The 17,645-nt window shown below is 38.3% G+C and overlaps 1 protein-coding gene across 2 annotated transcripts; it reads right to left on the bottom strand.

Moving 5' to 3' along the window:
- Positions 1-228: 228 nt before the first annotated feature.
- On the bottom strand, positions 229-17,304 carry EEF1E1 (eukaryotic translation elongation factor 1 epsilon 1). Of its 2 annotated transcripts, none has more exons than XM_018922874.3 (4): positions 17,158-17,304; positions 14,963-15,163; positions 7,868-7,963; positions 229-870 (listed from the first exon to the last, which is right to left on the bottom strand). In XM_018922874.3, the coding sequence occupies exons 1-4, from the start codon at positions 17,287-17,289 to the stop codon at positions 730-732; spliced, it is 570 nt and encodes a 189-aa protein (XP_018778419.1). In that variant the 5' UTR covers positions 17,290-17,304; the 3' UTR covers positions 229-729. The 2 variants fall into 2 exon arrangements, with proteins under 2 accessions (XP_018778419.1, XP_009087758.1); XM_009089510.4 differs by having other exon boundaries at positions 17,133-17,297.
- Between the last annotated feature and the right edge of the window lie 341 nt (positions 17,305-17,645).

Here is a 17,645-nt window from a genome sequence, read left to right as displayed (position 1 = left end):
GTTTTGGTTGGTTTTGTTTCAGGGTGGGAAAAGTGCATCTGCACTTGTGTAAAAAATGAAGTGAAGCACATACAAAATTTTTAAGGACACTAACTTTGCTACCCAGTTTGAAAAGAAATACTTCCACAGTCAAAACAGTATACCACTAAACAAAGCAGGAAGTGAACTATCCTTTTGAAATCTCCTTAACTCAAGAAAAACTAGGAAGTTTCACAGCCAAATTAAGACTACAGTTTTAAAATAATTTATTCGGTCACATAAATACTTTGTAACATTTGCATGTTCCCTTTTTCACATCCTTGGCACACAATATAGCGCTTAACTTGTACAAAACTAGTGTAAACATCCATGGAAAATGAAAGGAAAGCTGGTTGACATACATAAACATTCAATAAATAGCAAAAGGAGTGAATAATTGATGGTAACGATCATGTAATTTTACTTGAATGTTTAATTAAAGGAACCTTAAATTTTTTAAAAAATAGTGAATTAAAACTCCATTTTTCCATCTTTCTACCATTTTTGCATTCAATCAGATACACAATAACAATTCTTTAGTTCAAATTCTTGAATGAACAACAGCAATTCAATGCAGTTGTATTACTTGAGGCATTGACAGTTTTGGTTCACATACAGAAGGTTACAAAACAGTATTTGCAGGTTAGTGGCTTAGGACAGCACAACTTCTGAACTCCCACACCTCATTCCAACACGACATGAAGATCTGCCTTAATGAGCATTAGTGTATAATCTGTTCTTGATGAAGACGACATCGGACAGATGCTGTCGGACACCTGGGTAATGCTGGATGTGGTTGAACCAACGAGACACATTAAGGTATTTCTCCTTTTCTTGCACTGTGAGGTCCACCTGCATGGGGAATAAATACAAAGCACCAGTAACACCAGGCACTGCATCATTAGAGTCATAACATGTGGTAAGGCAAAATAAAAGTGGATAATTTTACAAATGATTTAAACTCAAGTAACTCGTTACAGTCCAGCAGTGTTCTATCCTAATTTCATGTAGTAAAAATCAAACTCATGATACATATGGAAATTTAATCTAGTCATAGAAACAGACCTGGAGGTGGAATATAAGTTGCATGATAGAGAAGGGGATATTTAATGGATCTCTCTATTTGTGGGGTCAGGATACAGTACAAGGTGGTGCAGGGAAGCGTTCTATAACATGCAGAACCCCTTCATGTTCATTTAGTAGACAGTCTTGTCTCACAGGCAAAGTGACTACGTTATGTTTCAAGGTGCATTTCAAATACAGGAGTAAGCTTGTTCCAGGCAATTTCAGACTGTATAGGATACTTGGAAGTTGTTTTGTATGACTATTGCTCAAAATGGAATAGTTACTAAAAATCAGCGTAACTTAAATATTCACCTCTGCTAGCTTTCATTATTAAGATCACAATGGCATTATTCAAATTACAACAGTGAAACAAACTGGAAACCTGCCCATACTTCATCAAAATATTTAAAGTACTATCACACAGAACAGCTTCAAGATCAATCAGGAAGAAGTCTCTATGACACTGTTGCAACAGCTCCTTGTCACAGGATATGTGGCTAAGATTAATGCAGAGCTTCAAGTTTACCCTTAGTCAGAAGACTGGCTTAGGAAAAGTTATCTACAGTTACAGATCCAAATTCTACCTTTAAAAGTCTTTCAAATTTAGGTCGGCAGCACCCTCAAAGCTTTACTATGAAGTCTGTTATTACTTCAGAGTCTTTCAAGACAGCTGTAGAACTATTCCCATCTTGTATCACCTGTATTAGTATTGTTGATTAGCAATTTTATGTCTTCTTATTTCTCTGTAATCAAGCTGGTTTATCAGTTTGGACCATAATCTCTTTTCTCACATTAACATACAACTGAATTACAAATGGGGTAGTCCTCAAAACAGACTATAACACTTGCATGAGGAACAAAATGTGATGCTTACATCAACTTCCCTATCCTAGCTCACCAATACTGAAACCAACCAGTGCAGGATTCACCTCACTTCATTTTCAGTTAGCCAATTAACCATCAAGCTTGTTTTAAAGCTTGAGAATGCCAGCAGTAAATGAAAAAGTCAACTTGCACAGGACAGTTTTACCAGAAAAATAATGATCTAGACGTGTCTAATATTTTTTGTGTTTAGATTTCTGAAGCTAATCAAGGTTAATTTCCTCAAAAGCTAAACAGATGGCGTATTCCTTACACTTTGCTCTACAAATGCTACATTTTATGGATGCTGCAGGTTCACTGAAAATTTGGTTTAGGGCACAAGACAGCTGGAAACAAACCTGTTTCAACAAACTTTGGATCACAGAAAGAGCTTAACATACCCATTTACAGATATTCAGGTGTATGAGTAAAAAGCTTCTCTTTAAACCCTCATCTTGTCTTATTTTCACTGTGTGACATGCTGCCCTTTTGATTTCAGGAGTTTCGTATCAGATTTGCTGCTTTTCCTTGCTGTTCTCTCACACAGCCCAGCACTTGACTTAGAACTAGGAAGCTTTAAACATGTAGCAGCAAAAAGAATGTAAGGATATATACTAGAAGATGAACCGGTGGAAAAATACTGAGGGAGAAGAATTTCAAGGAGTTGCAGAAGGGAATTCTAAACCAATGGAACACAGCATTAAAGCTCGATTAATAGGGAGTTAGGAGCATAGTAACTGTGGCAGTAACCAAAAGGCAGGGATCTTGCAGCTGCTCTTAAACCCAAGAAGCTGCTCTTCCTAAGGAATGTACCTGCCAGAATACAAGCACAGCACTACAGATGTATTGCCTTCTGCAATTTTGTACTGTTATGAACCCCAGTTCAGGCAGTATGAGAAAACCTGCTCTTCTTGCTGCTGGCATGGAAATGTAAACATTGCTCCTACAGTTGTATAGTCTGATAGAAATGCACAGAAAAACCCTAAAAATCAGCCACATATTTTTGCAGATCTAGAAATATAAGAGAGTTACTGGCAATTAACCAAGTATATAGCACTAACCAGAACGGCACTAACAAAGGGGGGAAAAAAAGTCTAGAATCTTTAAAGACATTACAAATGAAAAGTGGAAGCTATGGTAATATAACACTGTTTCACAAACTGCCTGAGTTTCTGCAAGTGCAGTATATTCAGGACCAAAAAAAAAAAGCAGTACCATTTGGGGAAAGATGCTTTTGATCACCTGCAGTGTATTATAATTAATGGTAGCTGGATGCTGATGCTTGATATGAAGCTGGGGGACCATTTACAAAGTAACACAGTGTGTGAAAAGAACAATGTGTGCACTCTAAGGCAATCTAAAACTACTGGAAGTGAATATTTAAGGATGGGCAAATAATAAAATACTAAAATTTAAAGTTCCTTGAGTTTACAGTAACCTTTTTTGAAGCCTTCACTGGATGAGCACCTGGTTATGGAAAGGCTAAGCTAAATGTTATATTTTGCAGCAGATACAGTATTTCCTTCCCATCATCTTTCACTGATAATTCTCAATCTTCACGTTTCTCCAATGTAAATAAAAAATAAAAGTCTGGAAAACTAGTCTTCTTCCATTCTGTTAGTGTAGTGAATAAAAACATCTGAAGGGCAAAACAGACAGCTATGCTAATAAGAAGACCCCTTTTTGTACTCTAGGCACAACAAGCAAGATATTTTTACTTATTTACATAATGTACTCTATCAGTGAAATATATTAAAAAGCACTTTGTGGCATGCTCTACTTTTTACTTGGAACATAACTCTTAGGTTAATTGTTTAGAGATCACTTCCATGGCATTTTTTACAACATTTTGTTAGATGGGTATTTTCTGTTCTTCCTCATTAAATTAGATAATTCCCCCAAGTTAAGAAAGGCTGCTGTTCTGCTGTTAAAATAATTATTTGCTATTAAAGCAATTATTTTAATAGCAAAGAAGCAGACACTTAATTTGATAGACTTTTTTTTCTTTCATGTCATGAAAAAAAAAGTCTTTTTCTTCTACCACAAAGCTCACTGAGGGGCACCAAGGTGGTTATCATACAATGTAACTTTAAGAGTTTCTGAAAGGGCTAAAAATACACAAGTTTAATTATATTTTCTTTCTGTAGCATTGGGGATGCAGGCCCCATTCCCACAACCTGCAGGTCATGGAAAATCTAAAAATACCTGCCTACATATGAACCTCTTCAGCATCAAGAAAAGGACAGATACTATCTGACTTTCTAAACTTAGCCTTTAGACACGGGAGAAACAGAAAAAAGCCCACAGCTGGATGGCATATTTCATGACATACCTGTACTTTCACATCGTTTTGTCTAATTTTCTGCTGTTAAAGGAATAAACTCAAAATCACATTTTTTAAAGTTAAAACTGCTTCTTTTGCAATTCAGTTGAAGAACCATTTTTAGCATCATTGCTTAGAAGTAAAGCCTGTTACGTCAGTAAGAAAATAAGCAGCCCATCAAAACAGCAAATCTTAACAAAAAGTAATGGGAGTCTGTTTATTACAGGAAATGTTCCTTATGGAAAAAATAACTCCAAAATAAACTACTATTGTAGCTTATTATAGTTATTTATAACTCCTTGAAATTCTTCTTCCTCAGTCTCATTACAGCTCAATATTAGTGGTTCTGTCTCAAGGACAACTGCTTAGTTTGTTCTGTACTTGATCATATTTGGTTTGACACCAAAGTTTTGAGGCATCTTCCATTTGCAGATATAAACTTCACCCATAAGTAATTTTCCAGACCTTTTTAAAGAACTTTTCAAGTCAGACATATAGATTTGAGACCACTTCCTTAGTTCTGACAACATTTTTGAAATATAAAAGCAGATCAATCATCATTTTGATTATTTCTCTTGAAATAAAACTGGACTTGTGCTGGTCAAAAACATTTAAGAATGAAGACATCTGGAAACTTAAAAAAATAATTTTAAAAATCCCCCAGATTAGAAAATAAGTTCATTACCACAGGGGGAATTTAATGCTTACTGATTGCCTAAGCTAACCTCAAGCAATGCTTCTAAATTCAGGTTTTTGCTGCAATCTATGCTTTAACATAGTAGAATTTTATTGTCCACATTTATCCACATATGTATTTCTGGAATTAAAGTGTCTATAAGACAACAATATTAATGTTACATACACAGAGACATCAATTATATATGACAATATAGATCACATTGATTGAAAAGACAGTATCAAGCATTATGGTTTTTTTTGTGTTTGTGACCCATATTATGATGCAGAACAGCATGTACCATTAGGTCCTGCCTTATTACTATGAGTGTGTATTTCTAATTAAAAGACCCAAAACAGATTCTGTGTGCAAGAGCCCTGAAATACTACCTGTGAATCTGATTATCACTGATTGAAATAAAATTTTTTTCCAACAATATGGATTTTTAAACACATTGCACTATCATGTTTATTAGAATAACGAGAAGGGACAGGGAGAATGAAAGACAGGCACACAACTGCAGAATTAAGGGTTGCTGCTGTTCAGTAAACAAACTGTCAGGTCAAATGGATGAGCTTGGACATTGAAGAACCAGACTCCAGAACCCCTCCTGGATAACAGCAAAGGCAAAATGAAGATGGGAGGGGGGAATGAATTCAATGATGCCTGATCTATACTCAGAGAAACCAAGACACCACAGGTGAAGAACAAGCTATAGGAGTGGCTAGTCTTAAAAACTTTTCCAACGAAATGTGCATTGGAAGGGTTTTAAAGTTTTACTACTTGGCTTATTCAGGATGACCATGGTATGTCAGTAATATAGTATTTATAGTATCCTATCACTAATGTCTGTGTTAGCATGTAGTTTTTAGCCTATCAAAAGCAGAGATTAACCTTTAAGGTACTACCAGTGATGGTTTCAGACCAAATTTCTAGGTAACCTGATGGACAGCAAGATCTGTGGGTTTACCCTATGCCCCATGTCTCCCATTTCTACCTCCTTTCTTAAACCATCATAAGAAACATACACCGTTATTTTGCACAAGGCTTAGCTAATGCAGTGGTGGATATGACAAACTCCTTCTCTGAACTACATCAAATGAGGAGATACAGCACCTTTCCCTGCCTTCCCCATAAAGCTTAGGGCAGAGCAGCAGGTCTGGACACACTCTCTTCTGATTACAAGAAAAAAAAAAGACATTGAAAAAAAAAAAACAACCATAAGATTCTACAGTTCAAGATCCTGCCTCTATTTGTTTATCAATTCTGAAACCTTCCAAATACATGTAATTCCTAGTTAGTAGCTTCTAGATTTTCATATTTATTTAGAACAGTCACCCTGCTGCTTGCCCTTTATACCTTTCTGATTCAGAAAATTACCTTCGATGAAATCAAATTCAAAATTTCAGAAACAGATGCTGTACTATAAACTTGTCCCACGTAGTGTCTGGATGGTTGCAGGCACACAGGAGCACCAAGTCATTTGTTTTTGCCATCTGTTCTATTTCCCAAAGCAATAACTTGTATCTTTTCATCTTGATTAGGTGGTCTACTCTAGAGCAAACTCTAAATTTAAAATACGCTTGGATTTTCCCCTGGCAAGTTTTTTTTTTAAAAAGTCTCATTTGAACTTCTACTCTCTAACACAATATACAATCATATTTTTAGAAAATACTTATAGACTTTTTTATGTCTGCATATCATATGTGAAAAGTTACCCATTCTGATACTGTAATCAACACATCTATCCTATGGCTTAAGATATTTTACAAGGTAAATATGATTTAGCAGAATTAATTCTATGTGACTTATTCTAACAGGTTTTCAAAAACCTTTTGAAACAAAGCTTTCCTCTCCTCTGCTTGACACTTATTTGAACTTTTACTCCTGGACAGTCAAGATACAGATACTTAAGTTTTCTTTCATTTCTGGTACAATTTCACTACTTGATTGTCCCTCCCCTCTGCTTCCATTTTGAAATGTATTCTTCTACACTTCTCCCAGAGCTCTGCTTTTAATTGTATAAAAGTAACCATTCACCCAGTTGATTGAATTCAATTCTCAGACACACATGCATTTGTCAGAGGCATTTTCTTCTAATTATCTTCACTCCCCCCCTAAATTTTCTAATGCAAAACTGGCTGATTTCATCTTTTCCCAAGAATTAAGAAGACCTTTTTATGTGAATCCTTTGGTTTCTTCCCACTCCAGAGAACCTCATTTATAAACACATTCCAGATTCCAAAATGCAAATCGCTTCTACTACTGCTTTATCTTTAAATTAGCACTTGGGGTTCAGAACTGAAGGTGCACCTATTTTTCAGCACTTCATAGTAGCCTGAGTGGACTACAAATAATCTCAACATCTTCTCCACTCAGAACAAATTTATTGTTGGCATGTTTTTTTTTCCCTTTTTCTCCTAAGCACCATCTCCCCATGTTATTTTCATACTATGTACCTTATCAAGCCTTATCCCCTAAGTCTGGAAACACAAATGACAATTTGTTGTGTCTCAAACTTTTTATATGCATTAAGGAGATTAATTCACATGCATTTGTATTTCCCTAATACTAACAAAGTCAATACTTTCAGTTCTGACACATCCTTTCAGCTTCATTCATCTATTTGCCCATGTACTTCTGTGACTGTAGTTCAGTGCTGTTTCAGAATTGAAAAGGCAAGAGTCCTCAATCAGAGAAACACAGGGATAGGTATCATCCTTGCTATATTTTGCAGAGGAACTTAAAGCATTCTGACACTACAGGTCTTTTGACAGATACACAGCTAAATATTGAAGAATAAAATGAAAAATGTGAAAACAAGTTTTATCTTCCTCTGTTCTGTTATTTAACTTCTACAACAATAAAATGTCCATTAGATAAATAACAATTATGATAGCTGCACATATAAAAATGATGCTTACCATGATATGATGCAATCCATAGTACATCAAAATGTCTGCTAAGGTAAAAATGTTTCCTGCAAGGTAGACTTTATCTTCAAGGTGCATATTAAGATCCTAAAAAGGAAAAAGTCATTACACTGCTGTAGTATTGACTTTGTGAAATGACATATTAAGGCAGCTGTTAAAAAGAATAGAAATTTCCTCCAGAGACCATGCACATAAAATAAACATCAGTTTTAAGTTATCCTAACTCAGTGAACAAAAGAAACAGTAAAAGAAAAAAGTCTAGAAAGTAAGTGATAATAAAATAAAATATCAATCTTTGACAGTGAGAATTAGGTAAAATTTAAATGCTGGTCTCTAAACAAAGTAGTTTATACATAGCGAAATATTTGTAAATGCAAATGCAATTTATTTTAAGCTGACTCCACAGAAATACTTTCAAGTCTGTCTTTTCTTGGCTTCAAATTATTGCAATTCAAAAATTAGGAGAGTTGTGTATTTATTATGAGTGCAAATTCAAATGTTTAACATTTGATTAATAGAAAATGCAGTCCTATGACAAAAGGACAGCATACTGTTCTCCCAGCAGCAGCTATGTCTGTCCTCCAGGACTCCATGCAGCTGGTCAGCAAGGTTCTGGAACACCAAATGTCTAAGAACCGGGGAAGCACACAGGAATACTGGGGTGGGAGACAAGGTGTTTCAAGCTTGATGCTGGTAACTTGATACCCATCAGCTGCTATCACTGGACACCTGCTTTTATTAATGTTGAAATTATTGCTAGCAATTCTTCCTGACTGATATTGTCAATTCAGCTGCTGTCCAAGTCTCTAAGAAGACAGAATTTCAGCATTTTAAGACCATCTCTCAACTGTTTCAGATCTGAGGCTATCGGGGTGGGTAGTAGAAGACTTCCATTCTGGTTCAGTAAATAATTATTTTAAAAGAGTACTAACAGAAAGACTCCTCTCCATGGATTTTTATATTCAGCCATTCTCTGCTATAAACCAAGAGGCTGACAGGCTTGCTGTTGCTCAAGTTTATCATTCAGAGGACACAGGCATCACACAGCAGCTCTACCTCTTTACCTGTCCTTCCTCTTCTCCAAATCTTACCTACTTGTCATCCAACTTATACACCTTTCTGCCCTCCCCCCCAGCCTTTTCTCTAAATAAAATTACCTACTTTTACCTGGACCCCAGCATAAGCCAGCGTTAGTTTTACAATATTATTTTCAGACATCTACAGAAAGCTTCCCAGCTTTCCCTTGGATTTGGGGACTCCCCTCATCTGAAGGAAAAAAAAGAAGCACACAACATCTGCTTAAGCCACTCCCTGCCCTAGAAACAGAGGTAAGCGGCTTAAATGTAACTAACATTTTCAAAAATTTTAATTTTTCAGTTGTAACTACAGCACATTTTCAGATATTTTATTGAAAAAACAAGTCTTGGGCAAGGAGAAGGGGGTTAATGCATAGTGAACAATTAAAAATTATATTTGGTCTTCAGCATGCGGCACTTTTTGTGGTTACATAATTTTATTGATATAGGGATTTCCTATGATGCATATATAAAAAATAAAACAAGACCAAAACACAAAACTAGAATGTTGAGACTTTAAGACATCTAACCTTGGATTTGCTTTTGACAAGTTCGACTGCATTAAGCTACCTTACTATTCTTTGATAACCTCTTCATGACAGGACTCCTGTACTTCTGTAATATTTGAACATCCCCATGTCTGCTTTGATTTCTTTTATTAGAGCAAATCAGGGAAACATATTAACCCTTGCATAGTTAAAATTCTGTAAGGTCAACTGCCCCTGGCTATGTAGCTTCTTTTCTTCAGACTGGTTTACTGCTTTGTTCATGTTAGTGGGTGCTCAAATTACCTCAAACATGTAACTACAGTTCTGTGGAATTTCCTACAACGCAACACAAAGGAAAATCCAACATTAAGAAGAAAAAACTTGCAGAAAGATAAAACCCCAAACCTAAAGATCTGCTTTACTAGAAAAAAAAACCCTCACAAACTTGTCTGTTTTGAAACATTCTCTGACCAGCATTTTTCATTATAATTAGCCAGAAATTCCACATGCATTAGAATGAAAACTAACACAGCTGAAATTATATCTTCTACCCCTCCTCCTCTGTTCTTCTTAGCTTAGGCTACGGAATCAGGATTTTGTAAGGGGAAAAAGCTCATTATCTCTGAAGGTACCATCACCACAATTATATCCCTGCTGAAAATTTTGGATTTCTGCATCAAAGAAATTACAGCATGCTAATTCTGAGTTTTATATTGCACATGTACACTCAAAATAGTAATAAATAAAAAAAGTCATAAAACTTTAAAGGCAAGGTAAGCCATTATAGCATGAACAATTATTTATTCTGGTTCATCAAATTTTATGAAGTCAGTAAACTGAACAAATCAAATTTGACAAAAATAGTTTAGTCTTGTATAAATTAGCATTAGTTTACAATTCTGTTTTTGAACATGTACTTCCCTCACCTAAAACACAGACAGGTATTTTGATTTCATTCTGCAAGTCACACTAATTCAGAAACACCGTATTTTTTTTCATGTGCATTAGGCACATTTAGTTAATCTTGCCTCATGGGTTATGCTTCCCTTGGATGACTATATTACTGGCTAATAGCCAAATGTGCTAAAATTCCTGAAAGTCAAACTTGCTCAAATGATCACAGTATTAAAGTGAAATAGTGTTCCAGTCCTGGAGAGATTAATGAATATATGAACACAAAACTCTATAGAATTTCTATCACATGTAGGAAATTCAGGTCTGCTGTCTGTCATCTGAATAATTTGTCTTTAATGTACTGAATGCCACTACTTAAATGAATTCCATATATACAAACCCAGGATTAAAAGACTAAGATAGTCCTGGAAGTTACTTGTATAAACTTACTGTTGCATTCCCTCAGGAAACTCTCAAATTTCAGACAGATACTTAAGGCACAGCTGCATTACAATGCATTAACATACACTGAACAACTGCAGCAATTCAAACACCATTTTGAGGGGGAGGAAAGCAACAGAAAGAGTTGTTGCATTATTTATGGACTAACTGATGTATTTCCATTTGCTTCTTCTATAGGAAAAAAAAATCCAATTTACAGCCTCTATCTAGCAACAGCTCAACGCATCCCATTCAGAGCACACTTCTGAGCACCCCCAGCATAGCTTACTGCCTGTTAAATATGCAATCCAACGGTCCCTGATCCATTTAATCTGCTCAGGCCGCTGAATCCCTGCCAGTCACTGCCAGTTGTGACAGCGGCTTGGATAAGGAACAGTTGCCTCTTAGGACAACTCAGGAGCTTCCAATGGACCTAATCACACTCTGATTTTGTTCTGGATATTTTGCCCACAACACCCTGCTGGTGTATGTGCTTCCCGTACACACAGACATCCTGTCCTTCAAGTCAGCAAGATTCTCGAGGTCATTTATGCCCTAAATACTTCTATGTCTCTCACACCATGCAAAGACAAAAAGCTGAGCACTCCCAAATGTTTCAGGAAAGCCCCTGACAATGCAGAACCCAAGACAGGGTTTCTGCAGCCACATCCAAGAAAAGCAGAACTACACTTTTGATACATAGACATATTTTTAATTCTCATGCAATTCTCTCTTCTATCTGGCAAACTATGAGCTAAACCTCTATATTACTGAGTTTCCTGTAAAAGAAGAAAAAAAAATCAACAAATATTGCTTCAATAATAAAAGTTCAATCTTTAAACCTGTAAGTGTGCAAAAAACCAGTGTACAGAGCTGTGGATTAATGGCATGAACAGAGCATGGATTAACCTGCTTTTGCACCTGTGGAAATAGTCATTTTTCAAGAGAGCACATTAAATAGAAATTACAGCTCTCTTATTCAGACTTCTGTTTGGATTTCATTATTACAGCCAGGCAGCACAGGAGACTGGGATAAAGCTAATTGAAATTGTGGAACACTGTTCTGTATGAGACACTGGAAGTAGTACACAAAGACTCTTAGTTATTATCCTTCAGAGACCAGAGGTTTCTACTTTTATGTGGATGCTTTTATATGAATTTAACAAGCTGCCAGTTATTTGTCAGAGGTTTTGTGAAGATGGGGTGTGAGGGGGGAAGAATCCTCACGTTTAAAATACCTAAAATTGATAGAGCAGAGACATTAAAATCTACTGAACAGAATTCACTAACACCTAAGTAGACATCTGATGGCACAGAGAAACAGAAAAAACACTGGTTATCCTGCATGACAACTCAGAAATTTTCAGATTTTTTCTTCCCATGCAGCTTAATTTGCCACTAAATAAACATCAAAGAAACAAAAGATTATACTCCTTCACCCTGTGGAAAAGAAAGCTAATATAATGCACTGTATATTATGCTATCACTGCTATTGACATTTATCATTCCTACAGATCAGCTGAGGAGCAGATTTGGAGCAAAAGTACTGCTCCAAGTTATTCTGTCAAGTACAGAAGCACAAATCAAAATTAGACAAAACTCAACAAGCCCTTTATTGGTCCATTCTGAACACTGTGGCATTTGCTCTGGATGAATATAAAAACCCTGGCTGAGATGGTCTCTTTCGCCATAATTTTCCTGCCAAGTAACAGCTTTAGGCAACACATTAGTAAGAACAATTTAACAACCTATTTTCGCAAAGCAAACAGAAAATCCTTCCCATTCAAATTAACAAACATGAAACCAGTTATTTACTGACATTTTGTAGAACCACATCAGTTAAGGGTTAAATAGAGGCAGCCTGAAGTTTATAGCAGAAGTTACTGAACTGTTTTTGGCGCAGCTTATTATAAATTGTGGCTCTAGGCTGCAACCGTCCCAAGACTGCCATTGTGTATTCCAGACACGTTGTAAAACTACAGCCTCAGACTTCCCTCCCTATTTTAGTTCTTCTTTTTTTTTCACCCGTACTCCCTTTTGGCACAGTATACTTTAATGGTAGGCTGCCCCTTTTCTGATTAATCATGGTGGCAAGAGAACAAATTACAAAAAAAGGCTCTTAATTGCTATACTATGAAATTATTAGTGCTGAAACAATTCCACAGCAGCCTTGTTTTAAAATAAATTCTGGTTATTCAACACTTGCTTAAAAAAAAAAATCCACAGAAAAACTTGTAAATGGACTTAAAGGCAGAGATTCTCGCTAAAGTAACATCGATTGTTTTCTCATTGAGGAAATTTTGCTTTGTTTGGAAACACTTGATATACCTACATATTTGTATTTCAGCATATTGTCTTTTCTACACAACCAGTGTCACTAAGGCCAAAGATGGAAAGAGATTCCAGCCCTAGCAGGAAACTGCCATATCACTGCATCTGGTTTTAATGCTCCAATGCAGTTCTGCAAATACTCTTGCATCTGCTGACACTGCAGATATTGTCCCTAAAACCATCCTGAGCTACCGGAATTTTGTTATAATAAAACAGAAATCTTGCTTTTGGTTTTTATAAAAGGCAAGAGAGGTAAATGGAAGTAAGTTATTTGTTCTCATATGGTTTTCTCAGTTTGGGAGAACAGAAAGCATCACAAGTTTCAAATTTGTTCAAAGAATGACTGGAACTCTGTGACGCTTGTCATAAAAGTTTAGACAACAAGGACCTCCATGGGCCATCTCGTCATACCACAGCTAAATCTGAAGTTAAACCCTGATTAGTCAGTCAGAACTTCAATCAAGTTCTAAAAATCCTACAGGGTAGACTGTTTTCATTCTGTATCTATAGAGTAACCACGAGGTTGTGAAGGTTTTGATAGCATTTGCACACAGAAAGTAAGAGCAGATATGTTACAAATACAGAAGCAATGTAAACAAACTCATGATTAACCAATGGAATGAATCCCCAAATACAATGAAATCAAGATAACTCAGATTATATGGGGTTCAAGTGAGAGAAAGGGTTTGTCAGGGTTTTCACCAAGTTGGTAGGTAATGCAGCCACCATAGGCCTCAAGATCAAGAGGGCTATCAGCTCCAAGAGTAACAAAGAGTTGTTTTGTATCACTTTAAGATTCATTTTCCTTTAAGTTACAATGTTAATACTGCTTCAGTTTATCTTTGGTTTCTGCACGCCTTGCCAGAGCCAGAAGTTATTAGGACTCTGCCAGCTTCAAGTAGAGTCAACCTTGCAGCTCACAAATTTCTTAACTCAGACTCACTGGCAGCACTGACCAATATAACTAACTCTCCATCTAAACCATATTTTTAAACCTAGAAAAAATAAACACTTGAAAAATTGATCAAATTTCACTGCCCTTTTATACATACTTTGAAAACAGTGCTTAACACTGTAAAGCAAATTTTCTCTTCAAGATGTTCCCACAAGACTGCAAAAATACTTATTACCAGTTGCAAGGAGTAAGGAAAATAGAGTAAGTTTTGCTATCTGCTCCTTGTCATCTGGCTGCTCAAACAACAAGGGGAACCCTTAAGATGCTCTTTTCTGCTTCCACCTGTTTAAGAGGAAGAAAGCTTCAGCCTACAATAAAAGTTTAATAACAGCAGACCAAGGACTCCACACAAAGTCGCTCACTGTTAAGGACAGTTTTGTAGAGGTTCCTTTATGATTTCAGTTTTCACACATAATTCTGTCCAGTACTTCCTTTTAGCATCAATAACAATTACCATAGCATCAAGTATGGCTTGTATCCCATAACTGCCACATAATTAAGAATAGCTCTTGAAACAAACAGAGAAGTGTTTTCCTGGAATATAACACCAACTTGCTTTTAACCAAGGGTTTATGAAGATAGTAAGAAACTGGTGCCTCACACAGGCAGCTGAACAGCCTCTAAACTGTGGGGAACACTGTTCACAATTTACAGCCATTGAGCTCTGCTTCATATGTGTTACAGTTTTAGCTGTTTTCCTGTTTCAGGTTTTTGGGGTATTTTTGTCAATAAAAGTGAAAAGCAGCAAGAGGAGTAAAAGCCAGTACTTAGTGATACTATCAAGCCCTTAGCATTTGTTAAATTTTATTAAATCGATGCTCATACACACATTAGCACTGTAATCTCTTTCAAGGACGAGTCACTCCAAAATTCAGTGGCAAGGCAATGAACAACTCCTTACCTTCAGAATTGTTCTGGTATCTTCCTTACTGGAGCCTCCATTGACGCGGGTCACTCTGTATTCCAGCCACTGCTGCACCACAGCCTTCTCCTCAGCAGTGCTCCCCAGCAGTTGGTCCTTCCTGGCCTGCCTGACCAGGTGGGCAGCGATGGTCATCAACCCCGTCAGCCCAGGGCCATTGTTGGTTTGCAGAACAGGAACCTGGAAGTGGAAACAGAAGTGGAAGACTAAATAAACAATTGAAGAAAGGAATCTCTATATGAATGGCTATTGGTTTTTTATGCTCCCTCAGAACATAGACTCATTCATGGTAAAGGCGGTGCCATCAAAACCAAGTCTGTGTTGTCCACTTTTTGCTCTCTGGGGTGTTTTATTTTCGATTCTTACAGAAAAACATGAACAAACCACGACACCTTTAGCTCCAATTAAGCAAATTATGCCAATATTAGAGATAGCATTGCTTGTTCTAACACTGTCAGAAATCTTATTAACTGACTTCTAACTCATTTCCAAATTCAGGACTCTGACTTCAGACTGTGAAGTCAGCAGCATCCAACTTCTGAGTAAGCAGGCTGCACTAACCACACCTCCTGAAAAGCTTATTCCTACACACTGCACCATTCCAAAAGGCCCTAACAGCAGTCAGGAGCTCACTGGCACCAGCAGGACAACACAGCACACCTCCAGCTTTAGCCATGGTGTCTTTGTGAGTAACAGCTGCATGTGTTCAACCGTGGGAAAGGAAACTGGTCCATCACCTCGAGAAATGAAGTGAGTGAACTGGAACTCACTGCAACAGGCTGAAGCCCATTCAGGCATTTATGACATAAAATGAAAGAAACTGATTAAAATGCAACAGTCTTTCTTTTAAAGTATTTGACTGAACAGAGGAGTCTATGTTCAAATTTATTTAATCTAAGCTGCAAGCTGAAAGCATAATATTATTTTTGTACTTGTATCAAGAGTCTTCCACTACCATTAAGTTTTTTTTTCCACTGAGCATCCAGCCAGAAGAACTACAAACAGATCTAGTTACTTGAATTCTTCAGCATTATACTTTATTGTAATAGCACTAAAATACCATCTGGGCTGGAAAATAATTAAGACAGTTTTTGCAACTGAAGAACACAGATACTCAGGACTCTAGTCATAAACAGTCAATTTAAAAACCCCAAACAAAAGACAACTGCAGAGCTTAATTTCTCAACCAACTTTGTCCAAGAGGAAGGATCAAAGGGCTCATAGATTTGTGACACTCCCAGTTCTAAACTGCATTTTTCATGTCTCAGGTGCCTCTTAAACCATGGAACCTAATGCTTCCATACAAACTTTGAAACATCAAGACATCTAGAACTATAGAATCACCAAAGCTGGAAAGGACCTTTAAGGGCATCCAGTCCAGCATCCACCCAGCACTGTCACTGCAACCCTAAATCACTGAATCACCACTCAGTGCCACATCCAGACAGCCTTAAGCATCTCCAGAAATGGATACTCCACCACCTCCCTGGGCAACCTATTCCAATGCCTGAGCACCACAAGAGGGAAAAACATTTCCTAATATCTAATCTTAATCTTTCATCTCAGTTTAGGCCATTTCCTCTGGCCATCTCACTGCAGGCAAAGGAGACAGATCAACTCCCACCCCACTACAACCTCGTGTCAGGTAGGAGTATGCTAAAGAATAAAATATTAAAGAGCAACACGTCCTCAATTCAAACAATCTCCCTATTATTAAAATACCACCTTTTTCTTCCCACGTAATTCAATCAAGATAGCACAGGCATAGGGAAAGGAAAGTGCTGAAAGCACAAGTATAAATCAAGCCGAAATCCCTTCCATGACACATGATGATCCTCCCCACAAGCAGAGGGAAGGAGTTTCCAGAACCTACAGGCTCGCAGGCAGCGAGGCCCTGCAACATCCACAGCACATGGTGAGGGAAGGACTGGAGGGTGCACAGCTGAGACCCCGCTCAAGGAGAGGTCGGCTGGGCCGGTATCCGAGGGGCCCCAGCCACGTTCACATCGGTGTCTGAGGGGAATTGCCAGGGAGACGGAAAGGAAGCTCGGAGGGAAGCAGTCACTGGGGAAAGGAGATCAGAGGACGCCCACCCTCCCAGGCGCGTCGCCACCGCCACCCGCTCCAGGCTCCTCCTCGCTCCCTTCACCTTCCGCTCCCCCTGGACGCCGTACTTGTTCCCGCCCGGCAGCCCCAGCAGCCGCTCCAGCAGCTCCAGCTCCTCCGCGCCCCGCACCGCTGCCGCCATCTTGCGCGGCGGGACACGCGAGGCAGAGAAGGAGGGCGGCAACAACCGCTCGCCTCATTGGCGGACAGCGCTACGGCGTCGCCGAAGGAAGGGCCACTGCCATTGGCCCGAAAGAGCAGGCCAGCCAATGGAAGCCAAGAGAGGCTTCGCGTTCAGCCGTTCGGGGGGGAGGGAGGAGCAGCAGGGGTCACGGATGGCGCATGCGTAGTCGCGCCTGCACGTCCTTGGCCGCACGGCGGGCCCGGCACGCGCGCACCAAGCCGCGCCTCCTGGGCGGGGCCTTGTGGGGGCGGAGGGGTGGAGCCGCTCCTTTGCCCACCCCCGGCGTGGCGGGAGGTGTCCCAGCCCTCGGGTTTCTCTGGATCAGTTTGGTCGGAAAGCACCTCAGCGGTCACGGAGTCCGATCTGTGACCC

This window comes from Serinus canaria, chromosome 2, assembly GCF_022539315.1.
Source record: "Serinus canaria isolate serCan28SL12 chromosome 2, serCan2020, whole genome shotgun sequence".
NCBI lineage: Eukaryota > Metazoa > Chordata > Aves > Passeriformes > Fringillidae > Serinus > Serinus canaria.
The sequence above is the reverse complement of the archived record's forward strand: the minus strand, read 5'-3'. Positions and strand labels throughout refer to the sequence as shown.